At 47.2% G+C, this 19,867-nt stretch overlaps 1 protein-coding gene across 1 annotated transcript in view; it reads right to left on the reverse strand.

The window, feature by feature from the left end:
• Positions 1–9,683: 9,683 nt before the first annotated feature.
• The window catches only part of LOC141147583 (cytochrome P450 2J4-like), a 69,003-nt gene continuing 58,819 nt past the window's right edge, over positions 9,684–19,867 (reverse strand). The window contains exon 9 of the mRNA XM_073634813.1: positions 9,684–10,078. Within this exon, the coding sequence (XP_073490914.1) occupies positions 9,900–10,078 (179 nt within the window). The 3' untranslated portion in view covers positions 9,684–9,899. The remainder of the gene's footprint in view (positions 10,079–19,867) is intronic.

Below are 19,867 nucleotides of genomic sequence, written 5' to 3' on the forward strand. Positions count from 1 at the left end.
AGGTTTTTCTGACGGAGTTCCGCTGAGACTGTCTTGCGTACACACGATCACACCAATGTCTGACCGTCTAGCGTGGTGCGGTGACGTACAACACGTACGGCGAGACTAGAAAAAGGAAGTTCAATAGCGAGTAGCCAATAGCTTCCGTCTCGTACTTGCTTCAGAGCATGCATCATTTTTGGTCTGTCGGAACAGCAATACAGACAAGCGGTTTTCCCGATAGGAACTGATTCCGTCTGAAAGATTTGAAACATGTTCTATTTCTAGGTCCGTCAGAATTTTCAAAAACAAGAGTCCGATGAGGCCCACACACGATCAGAATGTCCGCTGAAAAGATTCCATCTGACTTTCCTGCTGGAAAGTCCGACCGTGTGTACGCGGCATTAAAGTGGAACTTCACTCTCTCATTCATCATTGATTATTTTAATCCTCATGCTGCTAGCATTACACCCTTTCACACTGAAGCGCTGCTAAAACAGCGCTAAAGCGCCAGTCGTTTTTGCAGTGGTTTAGCAGCGTTTAAGCGGCACTTTTGCTGCGCTTTTTAGGTGCCAGTGGGGCGTTTTTTTTTAGGTTATGTGACCTTAAAAAAAAGGAAAAAAAAAACAGTTTTGCTGTGCATTCAAAGAGTTTTGAAGGCGATTTGGAAGTGCTGCCCATTCATTTCAATGGGCAGGGGCATTTTGGGAGCACTATTTATAGCACTCCCAACCTGCCCAAAGATGCTGCTTGCAGGACAATATAGATATCATATCGTATTTACTTGTTTTTTTTTACATTTCCTCAGTTACTTCCTGATTTCTTGCCATGGCAAATTATGTCATACATCCCAGCAGTCTTCAGGAGGGGAGGAGAGGAGGAAGGTTTTTTTTCAGATAAGCACACTCTCCTGCATGTATGCATGAGGTAAGGGCAAATGGATTACAGGAAGTAAATTCTACATGAATCATTTGCCTTTACTCAAGGTGACCACAGCCAGAAATGCTAGAGGGGTGTTTTTCAAAGTGATTTCTCAACAAAATAAAGCATAGAGACGTGAATGACTTTGCTTTGAATATTAAAAATTAATTAAATAGTGTTTTTGATTTGTGGTGCTCAGGTGCAGTGAAGGTCTTCTTTAATACGTAATAATATGCTTGGTTAATAATAATCATACTCAGTAGTGGCCCATCCCATACGGGGCACAGGGATGCCACCCCCCCTAATCCATGCGTTTGGCCCCTAATCTACATGTAGGGTGCCGGACGCATGGATTCCAATGGGGTTTTTTTTTTTTTCGGTGCACATGATTAGAGCTGGAGGCTCTAATTGGATTCAAAAAGGGTGGGCTCAGGGTGCAGAGCACTGCACCCTGGGCCCACCCAGTTGTGTGACAATGAATATTCGCTATTGTCTTCCTGATTCTCCTTCCGGCCAATCAGGAACTGGGTCCTGAGACCTGGTTGGCCGAGAGGAGAAGTGACCATATTGGCCACCAAGGAGCAGACGCAGGGGAAGCCGCCGTGAAGCCTCCAAGGAGGAGATGCAAGGATCCAAAGCTGCCCGCGACCTAGATGGGGTAAAGTGCGGGGCTGGTGGGCGGATGGACGATCCAGCGACGGGGGGACGACGACTGACCGACCGGGGAGGTATGGTGAGTGGTTTGTTTGCCGCCCCTTCCCCATTTACTAGCATGTCATCCAACATTGCAGAAAGTTGGACAACAATTGTCAAAAGGAGTGCACTAACGGTCAGATTTTAGGACAACAGTCTGTCAACAGACAATCCTCTGTCAACAATCTGATCGTGTGTACGAAGCTTTAGTCTGTAGGGTTCAGTGTTGAGTTGGCCCACCCTTTGCAGCTATAACAGCTACAACTCTTCTGGGAAGACTGTCCTTTTTGGAGCCAGTGGTGCTACAGATTACATGAGCTTTATTCCTTAGTGTCGGGCATGTCACGAAAATGTGTATGTATTTTAATAATTGTGAAACAGTTTTATGTGGCACTCTCTCTGTTCCTTTATGGCTGTTGAAGAGTCTAAAGCCTCATACACACGCTTAGATTTTCAGACAACCGAACATCCATTTTTTGTGGCATGCTAGTCTCATGTTGAAAGTGAAGAGGTTACTTACAATAAGAAAATTTTCATATGACAGAATACAACATCAGAAGTGACGTAATGTGTTGAATAGTTTTGTATGTATTCTTTCGTTTCTGAGAATGCGTAGTCTTGCTCCTACGATTTTTTTCATACAAAAACCGTACTAATGAAAAGGAAATCAGCAGAGGCGGCTCTCTAATTAGGCAAACTAGGCGGCCGCCTACTTTGCTTGTTCTCAATCACTGACGTTGACGCCGGAGGCTCCGCCTACCCCCGCTGGGGCTCTGTGGCTCTGGGGCTGACTGACGAATCAGGTACTGCCCAAGGAATAGCGGCTCCAGCACGGAGCGGTTGCATCCCGATCCGGTGGCAGCAGGTGCGGACAGCGGGACAGTTGAGGCCTCTAGGTGGCAGCAGCGGCCGGATTGACAGCACCCGGCTCCTGGTGCCATCTCTACAAGGCGTGTGTCGGGCGGCGGCATGTCCATGTGGGAGCCGCAGCTGGGCTGCTCCTTCAGCCTGCGCTCACCCGACCTCTCCACACTTGCCTCCAGCTGAGCTGCCCCGTGACTGAACATGAAGAGCTCCGCTCCAATCTCTTGATGCCGCCTGGCCGACCAGAGAGAAGGTGAGTGCCCGTGCAGCCTTCCTGTGTGCCTGGATAGGAGGAGCGGTGGGCGGCGGCATATAGTGGAATTGATCTTTCTATATTCCTCCTGCAGCCGCTGAATCATCTGCAGGAAGGAGAGGAGGAGAAGTGAGCATTCAGCGGCTGCAGGAGCAATATAAAAAGTTCAATTCCACTATATGTAGCCGCCCACCGCTCCTCCTATCTAACTTCTTCTGCACCCCCTGTGCTCTCCGACCCTCATTGTGCTCCCTGGCTCCTCCCCCAGTGCTCTTCAGCTCCCCCTGCTTTCCCCTCACATTCTTTATGACTCCCCTCCTCTCAAGCTCCCCCACACTCTCCAGCCCCCACCCCTCCTATGCTCTCCACCTTCCCCAGTGCGTTCTGCCCCCACAAACCCAGTGCTCTCCAGCTCCTTCCTGTTCTTTGCCCCCCTCTCCTGCTTCTGCCCAGTGCTCTCACAGACTGGGACATGGAACACAGGAGGGTCTGCAGACAGGGACAGGGCTAGGGATCTCTCTCACCCCCCCCTTTCCCTCACCCCCTCTTTAGCATCTTCTCCTATCTCTCTCTCCCCCCTCTTTATGTCACCCTCCTTTCTCTCACCCCTCGTCTCTCTCCCTCGTACCACCCCTCTCTTTCTCACCTCCCTCCTCTGTGTCACCCCCAGTCTCTCTCACCCCCTCCCACCACTCCCTCTCTCCCCTCTCTCTCTCCCCCCTCTCTCTCTCCCCCTCCCCGTCTCTCTCCCTCCCCCTCTCTCTCCCTCTCTCTCTCCCTCTCTCTCTCCCCCTTCTCTTCCCCCCTTCTCTCTCTCTCTCTCTCTCTCTCCCTCTCTCCCCCTCTCTCTCTCCCCCTTCTATCTCCCTCTCTCTCTCCCCCTCTCTCTCCCCCTTCTCTCTCCCTCTCTCTCTTCCCCTTCTCTCTCCCCCTCTCTCTCTCTCTCCCCCTCTCTCTCCCCCCTCTCTTCCCTTCTCTCCCACCCCTCGTCTCTTTCTCTCTCGTGCCACCCCTCTCTTCCACAACCCTTCTCTCCCTCACCCCCTCTCTTATTCACCTCCCTCCTCTGTGTCACCCCCAGTCTCTCCCACCCTCACTCACTCTCTCTATCCCTCCCTCCCCCTCCCCCTCTCTCTCTCCCCCCTCTCTCTCTTTCCCCTCTCTCTCTTTCCCCTCTCCCTCTCTTTCCCCCCTCTCTCTCCCTCTCTCTCCCCCCTCTCTCTCCCCTCTCTCCCCCCTCTCTCTCCCCCCTCTCTCCCCCCTCTCTCCCCCCCCTCTCTCTCTCTCCTCCCCCTCTCTCTTTACCCCTCTCTCCCCCCTCTCTCCCCTGCTCTCTCCACTTCTCCCCTATTTCTCTCCCCCCCCTCTCTCTCTCCCCCCTCTCTCCCTCTCCCTCCCCCGCTCTCTCTCCTCCTCCCCTATCTCTATCTCTCTCCCCTCTCTCTCTCTCTCTCCCCCTCTCTCTCTCCCCCCTCTCTCTCTCCCCCCCTTCCCCCCCCCTCTCTCTCTCTCCCCCCTCTCTCCCTCTCCCTCTCCCTCTCCCGCTCTCTTCCCTCCTCCCCTATCTCTCTCTCTCCCTCTCCTCCCTTCTCTCCTCCTTTCCCCCATCTCTCCCCCCCTCTACCCCCTCTCTTCCCTTCTTACCCACCCCTCCCCCTCTCTCTATCCCTGTCTCTCTCCCTCCCTCCTCCCTATCTCTCTCTGCACTGTGTTGGGATTTCCCCACTCTCCTTCCTCCCAAGGCATGGGAAATTCTTAGAGGGGTAGGTTGCCACCTTGCTGGGTCCCAGATGTTTTATTGGCTGCATATGTCTGATGGGTGAGGAGGGTGCCCTGGAAGTGGTGCTGATGAACTGTGTGCTAAATCCGTGCATCTTTCTGCAGCCATTTTAATTGCTTGAATTTTTTTTCCCATTATGGGCGTGAGTGGGGCCTCATGTGTAAAATTCGCCTAAGGCCTCACAAAGCCTAGAGCCGCCTCTGGAAATTGGACATTGAGTTCACATCCGACAAAAATTTTATAGTCTGCACATCCAGCTTTTGCCTGACGGAAAAGCAAAATTGGCTGTCGAAAGCACTGTACTAACGATCCGAAAATCAGCAGACAGCTCATCGTACAAATTTTTCCATCTGTTTTTCATAGTGTGTGTACTTATGACACTGGTGTGATCCTGGAAATGCTGGAGATCCTTAACCAGTTGTTGGCCGAAAATAAAGTTTTGACTGCTGCTGCTTAAAAGCTGCTGGAGATTAGGATGTGTACATGGTCATTACCGTGGGAGTGACTGTTTATTTAATTATCTTTTTTGGGTGAGTACTTTATTCTTTGAAGGTGGACACTGGGTGCAGAGTTTGCACATCAAAAGATTTTTTGGCATTAAGCACATTGCGCTTTATGGTGGACTGCAGAGCTTCAGACTTTTTTATTTTCTTATGGACACTATGTACACTTTTGCTGCATAAAGTTTGTGATGAATTTTTGATTTATTTTTATTTTTATTTTTTTTCACATAAGAACTTTACTTTATAAAATTATTACATGGACTTGAGATTTTTTTAGAGTATATATTGGATTACAATTATGCATATTTCGTTTTGAAAACAGAAAGATTTTATACTAGCCCATTCTATTGGAGAATTCTTTTAGCACAGTCACAATTTATTGTTTTGATTTATATTTTATTTGTATGCCTTGTTTAAGGATGAGCTCAGGCGTGTTCGCAACCCGCACATGCAGAGCCCACCAGGAAGTCGGCACTGCACAGCGCTAATCACAAGCAGTGAGACATTTCACGATCTCTGCAGCCGCGAATGGGGAATATGTCACACTGCCTGTGATTAGCGCTGTGCAGTGCCAACTTCCTGGTGGGTTCTGCACGTGTGGGTTGCAAACACGCCTGAGCTCATCCGTAGTCTTGTGTTTTACAATGTTTTAGGCTGGGTTTACACGGAGCGGATCCGTTGGACAGACTCTGCTAGCTCAGCGGGGGATCGATCCCCGCTATGCAGTCGGATGACAGGTCCGTCTCCGCTCACTATGCAGGGAAGGACCTGTTAGAGCCCCGCTGTCCTCTATATGGGGAGATTGGATAAAAATGGACAGCCTGTCCATTTTCATCCGATTCCATCCGATCCGCTGGATGGATGGCGAACATATCGACAATGGCGATGGTGAAATGTACTGAGCCTGAAAGAAAAACTACAAATAAAGCCACAGCATCAAAGAACTGGTAAACTGCTATATATTAATATAATTTTTCTTCTTGTATTTAGAAAGCCTTCACATAGCTGAGAGAGAAGACTAGAGTTTACCAGATCAGTGACCAATAATGATTCTGTGAGAGTACTGATGTGTGTTTTCAAGCAGGCAAGCCTCTCATTAGGCTTACAATTAACATAGGATCTTCGGGCAAAACTTTTCGGATAGAGATGGAAACAGTTAGATCCTTTATTAGGTTTTCCTGCAGTCTTTGTCCCTGTGATAACCCTTGATCATATCACAAATTTGGAGAACTTATAATTTCAGGTAATTTGCAATATGCATCCTCTAATTTTCTTTCCATTTCTTTCATTACCAAATACTTAGTAATGATGCTATGAAATCATTACAGTGTATGAGACACCAAACTAATTAATAAAGGCAAGTCTTAATATTAGGGGTGTTGCTAGATCTGCAAAAGATCTGGGGCTAGAGCCCATAGAAGCAGTCACCAACCTTTTCGGGAAGGGGGGCATGCCGCCGGTGGTAAGCAATTTTTCACGGGCAAAGGCTGGTGTTGGCATTTCAATCTTCATGGCACCATGGTTGATATGGTGTCAGGGTGATCGAAGCAAATTGTTTCTATTGTTACATTCTAGTATATAATGAAGTGGTTCAACTCACCATAATGCAGAATCAGTGGGAGCACTGGGCGTGTCACTTACTACATCTCCTGCCACCAGATGCAGCATGTTACTTGCCACCATCACCTGTCACCAGATGCAGCTTTTTATCTTGCCACCGTCACCTGCCATCAGATGTGGATTGTCACTTGCCACATCACCTGCCACCATTTGCAGATTGCCACATCACCTGCCACCATTCGTAGATTGTCACTTGCCACGTCACGTGCCACTATTTACGAATTGTCACTTGACAAGTCACCTGCCACCATTTGCAGATTGTCACTTGCCACGTCACCTGACACCATTTGCAGATTGTCACTTGCCACGTCACCTGCCACCATTTGCAGATTGTTACTTGCCACCATTTACAGATTGTCTCTTGCCACGTCACCTGCCACCATTTGTAGGTTGTCACGTGCCACGTCACCTGCCACCATTTGCAGATTGTCACTTGTCACATCACTTATTACGTCACCTGCCACCATTTGCAGATTATTACTTGCCACGTCACCTGCCACCTGATATGGATTGTCATTTGCCACATCCCCTGCACCATTTGCAGACTGTCACTTGCCACATCACCTGCCACCATTAGCAGATTGTCACTTGCCACGTCACCTGCCACTAGATAAGGGTTTTCACTTGCCAACTGATGTGGATTGTCACTTTCCATACCAGCCAGTGCCACCAAATGTGCATTGTCGCTGCATTGGTGGCAAGCTGGCAGTACTGGTCCATTTAGTGAGGGCAGAAGATTGGAGATGCGGGACGGGCAATGAGAGATGATGTAATCTCTCTGCTCCCCGCCGCACCTCCAACATTGAAGAGGCCAGCGCTGTGAGGGCGGAAGAGCGCTGATGTGTGGCAGGCAGTGAGAGATTATGTCATTTTTCTGCTCCCGCCGCACATCGCTCCCATATTGAAGTGGCCCGGCCATGAGGCCGGAAGAGTGGTGACGTGGAGCGGGCAGCGAGAGATGATGTCATCTCTGCTCGCCTGCCCGCTCATCTCTCTCCTCCCATCCACCTCTAATGCAGCCCGCCTGCCACAGCCACGATCCGCTGGATAGGCAGGGATCCTGTGGCAAGAGACTTGGGTCTATGGGCTTCAGATTCGGGGCTACAGCCTCAATAGTCACCCCCTGGTGACGCCTATGCTCAATATACTGTCACACTGTATGATTTGTAACGATAAAGGCATGATAGGGGATTAGCAATAGTAGTAGTGCTACTCAGCAGCAGCTTCCCTGGACAGAGCAAGAACCAGAGGGCAAGCCGCCATCACTGCGCACATGACATCTCAAACGGAGGCCTCTGATTCCTCCCCTGCCACAACAGCAGACCTTGCAGCCGCCATGCAGACTACTGCCACTGGCCAAGCGGAACTTATGGACAAAATAGACCACCTGCAAACCAACGTGGACTGGACTCTATCCACCGAGATCTGGACTACTTCTGCGGCCGGGTGGCAGAGGTGGAGCAGCAGGTCTCTGCAGCGGATGATACTGTTAGGGAGCACACTGAGGACCTGCATACCCTAAAACCCAAGTCATGCTGAAGATGCAGAGAACCGAAATAGGTGCAATAACCTGCGGATCATTTGCCTCCCGGAGGGAGCAGAAGGTACTGACCCAACTGCATTTACAGAGCACCTCCTCACGGTGCTGCTGCCTAGGGCTCGCTTCTCCCCCTTCTTCACTGTAGAGAGGGCCCATCGCATGCCTGCTGCAAGAGGCCCCCAGGGTTCCCCACCCCACACGTTTAATTTCAAGCTGCTGCACTTCAAAGATCTGGACATGGTATTCCGAGAAGCCAGGGCCTTACAGGAGTTAAAGTATGAAAATGCTAAACTTATGATTTTCCCTGACTACTCCGCGGAGACCCAGCACCAACGCAAGTCGTTTGATTCAGTGCAGGCCAAACTGTGTGCAAAGGGCCTCAAATGCATGCTATTTCCAGCTAGATTGTGGGTGGAAGATGGGGAGATGGTCCGCTTCTTCACTTCCCCCGAGGAGCATCCTCCTGGATAGAGACGGATCTGCTGGCGGTAGGGGGCCCCTCTCCTTTTTCTCCCTTTGGGGGCCTCTCTCCTCGAGCTCTTGGGATGGTCTGGCCGCCTATCTACACTATTGATCTACCTGCAGGGTATGCTGTTTTCTGTTGTTATCCACCACTATGATTGCACCCTGAAGGTACTTTGCAGAGCGCCCCGAGAGTGCTGTGTTGGATGCCCCTCCGGCCTTGCTGCACAGTTTGCATCCTCCTCCCTTGGATCTTTGTTCTCTTTGCAACCTGTTCTATTGCCTAATGTCTGAGGAGGGGGATGCTCTGCCAGGGACGGTGAAGACTGCTACACGCAATATATCGCACTGCCCTGACCTATTCTTTATGTTGCCCTGGAGTCCCCCTGGGTTGCACTAATGGCACTCAGCCTGCTATGTGGTACATCCACCTGCCTTATGGAAATGTGCTGTATTTGTGAGTGGAAGCGCTGGCTGGTATCCACAGCTTACATGTTACTGTTATTGGTTCACTATAGTTTCTGTAACACCAAGTTTATACCCTCAGCGTATGCTGGGAAACTGCACCGGCTCTGATATCCGGACTCCTCTATCCGGTCTATGTACTGTACTCCAGAGGATTGGGCTCCAGTGCCCTCTTGCACATCGTGCCCCCACATGGGCATATTGCCCTTTTATGTTTTGGGACATGAGCCTCCTCCAGTTGGGGTGGGGGGGGGGGGTTGGGGAGGTTAATTTTGTTTGTGTTCAAAGTTCTGTTTTTCCATATACAATACATGCTAATACGTGTCAGTATGCCTTTTACAATGTATATCTACTGTTCTGTTTGGGGAAACCTATAGCCCTGTTACTGTATGGTGATGTGGTGGGTGGCCAACCTGTGGCCTCTGTAGCCAGGGCTCGATCCAGTCAAGCTCTACTGGGTGCTAGCTGTCTGACTCCAAGCACATTAGCTCTTGAACACTGTGCTGGATATTTTTTACCTTGTTGCACAGATATTCCTTAAGAATACATTGTGGTAGGTGAGGGAAACACTCCAATAAAATAATACTGAGATACACAATACTGTTATAATTCAGAAAATGTTCTGACTGCATTTATTTTACCTTGCATTTATAGGGAATAATGATTAGCAACAATTGTATTCTTCAGAAGCATTGTACATTTACATAGTAGTAATAATTTGAATCAAATTAAAACAATTACATGAAGTTAAAGAAAACAAGGGCTGTATATTGATCTTGACATTTAGTAAACAGTACAGAGAATAACAGGTCCAGCAAGCTAACATGGCGCAGCACAGATCTTGTAAGGGTGAGGCTGTAAAGTAAGCTTGTAGATGTATTTTGTGTTGACCTCGGTTACACCTTCTGGGAGATGAAATCTGAATGATTGCATGAGAGCGGTGAAGAAGATAAATAATTCATAGCGGGCAAGTTGCTCCCCAAGACACACCCGGGCACCTATAAGTAGAGAACAAGAATATGTATCAGATGAAACCTTAAAAGATAACTTGTATTATTAGTTACCTCTTAATACGCCTGGACATAAGATGACAGTTGGCTGATCCAACCAATTTCAGTCTGGGCTAACAAGCATATATTAATTGGGAGCCCCTAAACTTGTCTGGTCAGCTACTCTCAGGGAAACATCCATCAGACAGAATTTGGAAACCATCTCTTCCTCTTTCTGCTCACATAAATAACAATGCTCTACCGTGCACAGAGTCTCTGACTGATCCCAGCTTCTTACTATTCTATGAGGCTTACAGGCAGCTTATTTGGAAAAGCAATATTATCTGAAAGGGTAAAGCCCCATACACACTATTAGATTTTCTGCAGATTTTTGTCTTCAGATTTACCAAAACCATGTGTAGCACGGCCCCCTAGGGGACTGCTGAGAATTACCTGCTTATCTGCATGGCCATGACCAAGTGAAACTTCCAACCCACCTGACACTTTGGGTTCAGACATCCTTGTAGCACTGTGTGGCAATAATCAAAAAACTCAGTATAATTAGGTTCTGAAATATTTTACTTGAACCAAATAAGGGAAAGTTATTTCAAAGAGAGAAATAATAAATCTTCTGAGCCGAGATAACAGCGCCAACTCAGCAAACAAATTCCTCCCAAAGACACAAGACAATGGTTCAGCAATAACAATATTATATACATGTATGTGCCCTTCCTTTTGATCAGAGGTCACCTCCTAGTGGATGTTTCAGTTAACTACTTATGCTGCCACACCGAGAAAGATGTAATCTAGCCAGCCTATGCTATCCCAATGAAGGGAGCGGGTCCACAAAGAGTAATATAGGGGCCTTCCTATAAGTAATGGCAAAAGAGTTCCATATGGAAATCTGATGTTCTTCTTCGGCTAGTTAGAGCTCGTTAACTGTAATACGTTTGAGTATAATGAAAGACCAATGACCAAATCGCTCCAATGTCTTCTGGACAGGAACTCTTGTAGCAGCATTCTTGCAGTGGATCCACTGTCTTGATCTTCCGAAGTAAAGCTTGCCACACACACCCACACCGACAGGCAGGCAATTCGAGTGATATTGGCGACAGGATGTCCAACAGCGAATAACAGAGCTAGGCCCCTTAGGCCTCGGGTTGGAAATAAGACTCCGTGTGGTAGGCTGCGACCTCTCTTCCTGTTGCACAGAGAGGTCTGTCTTGCGTCAGGCCCAGGAGGAAGAGAGCTCAGTGTGGGCTTTTCGCTCCTTTTATGGCTACTCCTTACAATCTTCATGTTACAGCAAATATCCCTGGGATGTGTAGTCTTAGGGTATATAGCAACCATCTGAAGGGGAACTATACGTCTCATAATTCACTTTGTTGGGCACACAAATATGAGGTCACTGGTTACACTGATTACCAAAAGGACAAGCGATGTCTAGAAACACTGAAAGGTAAGGTGCTTTCTGCTCGTAGTCCATATCGCTACATCTTCCCCCCACAGGGCATAGCCTAAAATCCCTTTACTGCATGAAGCTAATCAATTAATTCTCTACTAAACTAGAGGCTGCAACAGCTAATAACTGGCTTAATGAAGGATTCTCTGATAGCAAACTATATACATCAACAGGATCAACAGGAGAGGAAGTCATGTTAAGTTTATGACAGGTCAAAAGTAGATCAGAGTGTCAGAGGGGGGATCAAGGTCATCCTTCACCAAAGACTCGGTGAAGGAGGCAAGTGCTTGACTGGGACATTGAGCAGTGTGTATGAGTTCATCTGAGTTTTCTCCAAGAGTGTCGCAGGTCAACCGCTTTGAGGGACATATCTTGACTGACTCAGTGACTCAGGTTCCTGTTCTGTTCCCCAATAACTGCATCCAGCTTCCGGTTCAGAGCATTTCCTCAGTCTCTGGCTCTACCTCAAGTTCTGGTTCTATTTCAGGTTCTGGTTCTATTTCAGACTCGGGTTCGGGCACTCTCTCTCTCCGTTAGTAGGAGGGATGAGTGCATCAACCATATCAGACACTTCACTAGGTTCCAGCTTGACTTCTTTAGTTTCCAGAAGCGTGTAGGGAGCCATGGACTCAATGCCAGGCAAGTGAAGCCTGTCCCTAGGCAGTCTTCTTCTTCAGCCTCAGGAACAAGGGAATCATCTCAAAAGAGTGGACCCACAACCAATCCAGAGGTACTTCCTCATCATCGCTTTCTTCTTCCGGAGATGTGAGAGGACAGGGCTTTCTGACCCGATAACTGCATCCAGCTTCCGGTTCAGAGCCTTTCCTCAGTCTCTGGCTCTACCTCAAGTTCTGGTTCTATTTCAGGTTCTGGTTCTATTTCAGACTCGGGTTCGGGCACTCTCTCTCTCCGTTAGTAGGAGGGATGAGTGCATCAACCATATCAGACACTTCACTAGGTTCCAGCTTGACTTCTTTAGTTTCCAGAAGCGTGTAGGGAGCCATGGACTCAATGCCAGGCAAGTGAAGGCCTGTGCCTAGGCAGTCTTCTTCTTCAGCCTCAGGAACAAGGGAATCATCTCAAAAGAGTGGACCCACAACCAATCCAGAGGTACTTCCTCATCATCGCTTTCTTATTCCGGAGATGTGAGAGGACAGGGCTTTCTGACCCGAGGCCTCAATGTTGGAGACTGAAGGGGCTTGGGGGTCGGGAGCTGAAGGTACTCGGACAGCCTCTGAGACAGATGGTTCCGATGCCAAGTCTTTAGAGGCCCAGTCTTCCCTTCTGGCCGGATCTGATACACAGGAAGTCCAGGCAGTCGTTTGCAAACAATGTAAGGTTGGGAACGCCATCGATCAGCTAGCTTATGTTTCCCTAGCACACCTAGATTGCGCAACAACACCCAATCCCCAGATTGTAGATCCTGGATTCTCACTTTAAGATCAAAGTTCCTTTTATTCCTTTGTTCTCTGATGGTGGAGGCTTCCTTGGCTTTCTCATAAGCTACCTTTAGATTTTTCCTTAGCCTGTTAACGTATCCCTTATAAGAGGTTTGAGAGGTGTGATCTATGGATGTTCCAAATGCTAGGATCACTGTTAAGGGAGCCTCTCTCCCGAACATCACTCTGTAAGGGGAGTATCCCGTAGAATCAGTCGAGGTGCTATTGTATACAAGGACCATTGCAGTGATATGATCTCCCCAATGTTGTTTCTTCTCTAGTGGGAGGGTTCCCAGCATGTTCAAGAGAGTACGGTTGAAATGCTCCAGTTGTGGATCACCTTAAAGGTGATAAGGGGTAGTTCTAGACTTCTATTCAAAAGTTCACACAGTCTGCAAACTAATTTGTTCTCAAAGTCCCGGCCTTGATCTGAGTGTAGACACTGAGGCAACCTGTAATGAACAAAGAACTTCTCCACTAGGGTCTTGGCCACCGCGCTAGCTTGTTGATCCCTGGTGGGAAGAGCCTGGGCATATTGTGTGAAATGATCTGTCACAACTAGGACATTACTCCTCCCACTCAGAACAGGTTCCAGACACAGGAAATCAATGTACACCAACTCCATTGGCCCTTGACTTTGTAGATGGCCCATTGGGGCGGCCCTGCCGGGTAGAGTCTTTCTCTGGATACACCTGACGCAAGAGCAACAGTAGCTTTCCACCTCCGTTCTCATGGATAGCCAGTAAAATCGGTCCCTGACTAGTTTGAAAGTTCTATCTGGGCCTAAGTGACCATGGTTGTCATGGAGGGCAGTTAACACAGTCAAATGATGTTTCTCTGGAAGGAACAGCTGACTTACACTTTCTGCCTCTTTGGAGGGACCTCTTCGATATATGATCCCCTCTTCCATTTTCATTCATTCCCATTCCCTATGAATCACCTTGGCGCCCCCAATGGGGCTATTCACCAATATCCGAGGGTCTGTAGTCGATAGTGACTTTTTTATTAGATTCCCTAGCGGATCGTCCCACTGATCTCGTCTCATGTCCTCCTTAGTCAGCTGAGGCAGTTCTTGGCTGCATACTTGGGTCAGGTTACAATAGTGTTTTGGTACTCCCGTAGGGGTGACTCCCACAGCTTCAGCCCCTATGGCTCCCCTGTGTTTATATTCCACCCCCTGGCACACAGCCTGTACTCCTTCGGGAGGCAAGTGAACACAACTCCTCTGACTATTCTGGGTGAAGTGCAGTCTTCGGGATAGAGAATCAGCAGTGGATAGTAAGTAGGTCAGGGTGTTGTTTTCTGTTTTCACCACAAAGGCGGCTCCATACAGTTAGTCCCAGAGTATATCCACTACGGCCCACTTGAGAGCCAAGAACTCCAACTTGTGCACTGGATAATTCTTCTCAGGAGGAGTAAGGCTGGGGCTCATGTAGGCTACTGGACGGAGTTTCCCCTCCGACTCCTGGTACAACACTCCCCCAATACCATCTCTACTGGCATCCACGTGTAATTCGTAAGGCTTCGAGGGGTCAGCGTAGGCCAACACCGGTGCCTCGACCAGACTCTCCTTCAACCGCTCAAAGGACCTCTCACACTTCACTGTCCATTGGTCCTGGATTGATTGCCTAGGCTTCCTGCCTCCCTCTTTCTGGCTTTTCTGCTGTTCTCCGTCCATTTGCTTCTGTAGCATCTCGTTGGATGCAATACTGTGTCCGGTTGGGGGGCAACCCCACTCCTCTTATAATGTATACCTTAATCATGTAAATCTATGTTTTCAAGTAATTCAAACATTAAACTTAAAACCACTGAGCAAGAACAGTAGAGTTCCCAGATAGTGAGGTTAGGAACCAAGAGCCTAACAGAGCTAACCAAGTTTATCCATGGTTGCCACAATCTATAGGTGCGATCCTTGTTTTTGTTTCTTAATGCTAGTCCTTTCTCATAAATTAAGTGTACGTGGGTTATGTTCACCACATCTCCCAGTGTGGGTGGGTCAGATTTTTTAAATTTCTGGTAATGTTGAGTCTCGCTGACAGTAATATATGAGTTATGGTATGTCTATATGGTTTTGGGTAGTGTTCCATGTCGAGAGACAATAGTGCCAGTGTAGGCATCAGGGGAAATGGTGTTTGGGTAATTTCAGACAGTATGTGGAAGATAGATTTCCAATAATGAGTTAATTTGGGGAATTTCCAAAATATATGGAGCATATCTCCCCTTTGTCCACACATCCTCCAGCATTTATCATCTAGTTTAGTGTCGTATCAGTTCGATTGATTGTTCCCAGAGGTTGGAACAACAGGTGGTTTTGTATGTGGAGTTGCAAGCTTTAGCCCATTGATCTACGGTATAGGTACATCCTAGATCCAATTCCCATCTAAGTAATGGGGTTGATAAAGATATTCTTTTGTTGAAGGAGACTATAAAAAAGTGAAATTCCCTTTTGGTGCGGTGTGGGGGTTCTAAAGAAGATCCAAGCCGATTGGGGGATTATGCAGGCCCACGTAGGAAGTTTGGCTATGCAGTGTTGAGTGCGGATGTAAAGGGGAAGGTCTGAATTTGGAAAGTTAAATTCTTTTTGTAAGGTGGGGAATGATTTATTTTTTTCCTTACTGAGCAGATCAGTTATATATGTTATTCCTTTCGCTTTCCACATTGCAAAGGATGTTGAGTGCATTAAATTATGCAATGATTCTAGGGGAATTTGGAGAGTGGATTTGAGAGGGTGTGACAAGCTACTTTTTGCAAATCGGTCTCAGGTTTTGAGTGTTGCTAAAATTGTTGGGAAGACACAAGGAGGGATTTTTACTCCAAGTGTAATGGAGTATAGCCATGTAGTTAAATTGCCACCTGGAATAGTGGAAGCTTCCATTTTCCCCCATAAGGTGGAGGGAGAAGATAGAAACCATTCTTCCATTTGAGTGAGTACAGAGGCCGAGTAGTAATCCTGAAAGTCAATGTAACCAGTGCCTCCCGCTTGACTATGCTTAATTCGTTTTACATGAGCCCATCTAGATCTTTTTCCCTGCCATATAAATTTAGATAGTATAGTTTGAAGTGATTTAAAGTAGGTAGATGGAATTGGGATTGGGAGGGTTCGAAATAGATAGAGGATTTGGGGAAGATGAAGCATTTTAAAGGCTGAACTGAATTGAAGGAGAATTGAAATTACGCCAGCCTGTTGAATTCCTCTTGTAGTTTAGTGCGAAGTGGTAAATAGTTGTGGTGAAATAGTGATTTAGTTGAGTTGGTTAATTGTACACCTAGGTAGGTTATACTTTTATCTGCCCAGGTATAAGGGAATTGTTGTTGGAGACAGTCGCTTGTGGAAGTGTTCACTCCCAGGTTTAAGGTATATGATTTAGTTTTGTTTACTTTGTAATAAGATGCACTAAGCATTGCAATGGGGAAATTCGAAGAGGAGGTAGCTGAGTTGTAGGTCCTACATAGCATAGCGGCTAGGATATGCTGACATTTTTTATAGTATTCTCCAGTGAAGCGATTTGGCCCAGGGGATTTGGAATTTGAAAGGTTGTTGATTGCTTGCAGTATTCTAAAGGGATACTAAATGGGGCATTTGGAGATGTAAGTTGTTGTCAAGATATAGAGGGGGGGGTTAGTATGCTCCAGGAAGGCTAAAGTTTCTTCCTGGGATGGTTGATAAGTGTTTTTATCATCCTTAATATTGTAGAGGTCTTTATAGTATGCACTAAATGCATTGGCAATAGCTCTGGGTTTAAGTAGTTTTTTGTTAGTATGAGGGTGGCCTTTGATACGTAAGGACATTGTTTTATCCGCTTTGTTCCCTGTTGTGTATGTTGTCGCTTTAAATTTGCTATACACCTTTTCGAATGTCTCAAGAAGTAGAGATCGAAGTTCATGGCATAGTGAGAAGACTTTGGATTGGAGGAAAGGGGAGGGATTGGATTTGTTTTCAGCCTCAGAGGCTGCTATGTCAGCTGTAAGTTCATCTAACCTGTGTCCTCTTTTTCTTTGCTCAAGCTCCCATTTGGATGAATACACCTCGTATAACTGCCTTGTGGGAGTTTGATACCACCAGCGGGTCAGATACTGATTCAAAGTTAATTGAGAAGAATTCCTCAAGTTGTTGCCTGAGGGGGACAGAATAGCAGGGAGTGTGGAGAAGATAATTATTAACCCTCCATAGGTAGGAATTAGGTTGAGATGATTTAGCAGACCGGGGGATGATCTGACCAGGTGGTGGTGTGAATAGTTGAGGCTGATACATTTTGAAGTAACCATTTATCAGCTAGAAAGAGATCAATTCGTGAGTAGGTGTTGTGGCGCCGTAACAGGTAGGTATAAACATGTTCGCTTGCGCGACAACATCTCCACACATCAAATAAATCATTAGAAGCAATAAATTTGTCTTTTGGAGACCACGGATCGAGTCAATGGCATTATCTGGGACCAAATTGAAGTCTCCACAGATCAGCAGGTGGTTTTATTGGAGTTTTTTCTTGCTGTATGCAGAGTCCTTTTGAGGAAGTGCATCTGGCGTTGGTTCGGGGAGTAGATGGACACCAGGGTATAATGGACATTATGGATAGTACAAAGTAGAATGATGTGACGCCCTTCTGGATCTGTAATGCTAGGAACAGTGTTCCTGATGGCTATTAAAACGCCTCTTTGTTTTTTAGCATAGCAGGCTTGGTATATATGTCGGCACTGGGGAGCTGCATCTTGAACAAAATGTGTCTCTTGGATGCAAAGGATATCGCATTTAAGCGATAAAGTTGATTTCCACATGGAGGCTCATTTTGCTGGATGGTTCAGGCCCTTCGCATTTAGGGATAGGATGTTGAAGGACATGTTAAGGGGTGGTGGAATGTAGCTTGATTATGGGTGACTTACTGTTGGAGTAGATCGGTGGTTGTGTCTTCAGGAATGCAGTTGATGTTGATGGCCATGGTTTGTACTTGGATGCTCCGAGTAGGTATACAAGAAAGGTAGTTCGTCAAGGTGCTAATGAAAGTTATAAACACTTAGTTTCCCGATTAAGGTTGCAAGAGGGTGGGTGCTAAGAATACTACGACAGAAATAAAAATGAAAAAATAAAAAATACAACTCAAAATATATAACAGACAGTCATGTCAGCAGTGTGCAACTCTTGAGAGATGCTGACCGAACTTGAGGGAAACTGGTTAGTTGAGCGTAAAGCCAGACCGGACTTATTGCTGATGCCTAGTAATGGTAGGGCAAGGATCATCACTTGTGGTTGGTCTTGACGTTCCCTCAGTTTTGCCCACAGTGAAAGGGGCTGTGTTTCCCATGTGCATCAGGCAGGTTGCGTGGGGGTTCTGGGATGAAACCCACGAGTGGAGAAGTTTCATTCCACCTTCAATGGTAGAGATTGTGTGGTGGGTTCCACTGTAATTGGCCAGTATAGTTGCTGGGTGGCGCCACCGGTAAGTTATCTTATGGTTAGTTAGGGCTTTTGTTACTGTTTTCAGTTTTTCAGTCTTCTCATTTGCAAGGTGAATTGTGATAAGTCTGCAAACAGTTGGACATCTGAATACGGTGCTGGAAGGGTGGATACTTCCCTCGCTTTTGATAAGATTTGATCTTTGGCCTGAAAAAAGTATATCCTCAGAAGTACATCCCTGGGAACTTCTTTCAGGTGGCATAGTTTAGGTATTCTGTGAATACGGTCAATAGTGAGCTCTAGTGGAGATAATTCGGGCAGCAGTGTGGAAAACATGGCGCTAGCATATTTGTGCAACTCTGTGGGCGGGATGGACTCAGGGATGCCGAGTATTTTAATATTATTTTTCTCAGCGTGAGTGGTCATCGAGGTCCGCCAGCTTTGCTTTGATCCACAGATTGTCATCTTTTTGTTCTGTACTAGGTCATTCACTGTGTCAGTGCATCCCTCTATCTTGGTTTCCATATACTGCACTCTATCTCCCATATGCTTCATCTCCAGTGAAAACTTGTGAATCAGGGAAGATAGATTTGTCATGAGGGAGGATTGGAGTGACAGGAGCATGTCCTTCATAGTAGTATCTAGCACAGGCTGCCCTGATGTGGGGAATGCAGCTATTGAGGATTGCAGTGAGGAGATAGTGTTGTCATTGTGCAGGCCTGTATCCGAATCCTGGATTTTGCAGGGCTCTGGGAGACTGGAGATGGTGGAGAGGAATCGTGTGGAGGAGAGGATGCCGATCCACCTCTTACTTCATGTGGATCATCATCAGGGAGATCCGTATATGCCACGGATGATCATGCTGCGGCTCCGGCAGCGCCATCTTGGATCCTTTCCTGCACCCAGCCAGGTTGAAAGAAGAAGGCCGTGAGCTTTTTTGGACCCCTTTCCTGGCTCCTCTTATGGGACATCAGTGCGGTGAGTGCAGGGGCTGACTGGGGGTCTTGATGGGGCTGTTTTCCTGCCCGTTAGTGGTGGTTGTCAGGTTGGCTGTGAGGAGCTCTGAGCTCAGGCTGCCATCTCGTGTGCGCGCAAGTCATGCCCCCTGTCAAAGGTTATTTTGATAGGTATGTAACCATTGTAAGGGCACTTCTGAGTTCCGATACCCCAAATTTCTAGATCGTCAAGTTTGCACAAGGGGATATGTTTCAAGTACTTATGATAGAAGTCTCAATACAGCAATGTTACTAGAGCCCCCATTTCCAGCAGTGCTTGTGTATAAATGCCCTCCACCTGGATTGATACTATAGGGGAAGGCCCCACTAAGTTCTTGGGTAGGTTTCCCGCAGGTGACTCTAGGGTGTGTGCTCTAACAAGCCTCGTGGAAGGCGATGATTGTGATTTAACTGCTTGTTTAGCAAGGTGTGCATTGATTGCCTGTCCCCTTCTTCCATGTTCCAGGGGTTTTAATTTTGTGTCATGCTTAGGCACTGAGCACTGAGGGAGAA

The sequence above is a fragment of the Aquarana catesbeiana genome, linkage group LG01 (assembly GCF_042186555.1).
Source record: "Aquarana catesbeiana isolate 2022-GZ linkage group LG01, ASM4218655v1, whole genome shotgun sequence".
NCBI classification, from domain to species: Eukaryota; Metazoa; Chordata; class Amphibia; order Anura; family Ranidae; genus Aquarana; species Aquarana catesbeiana.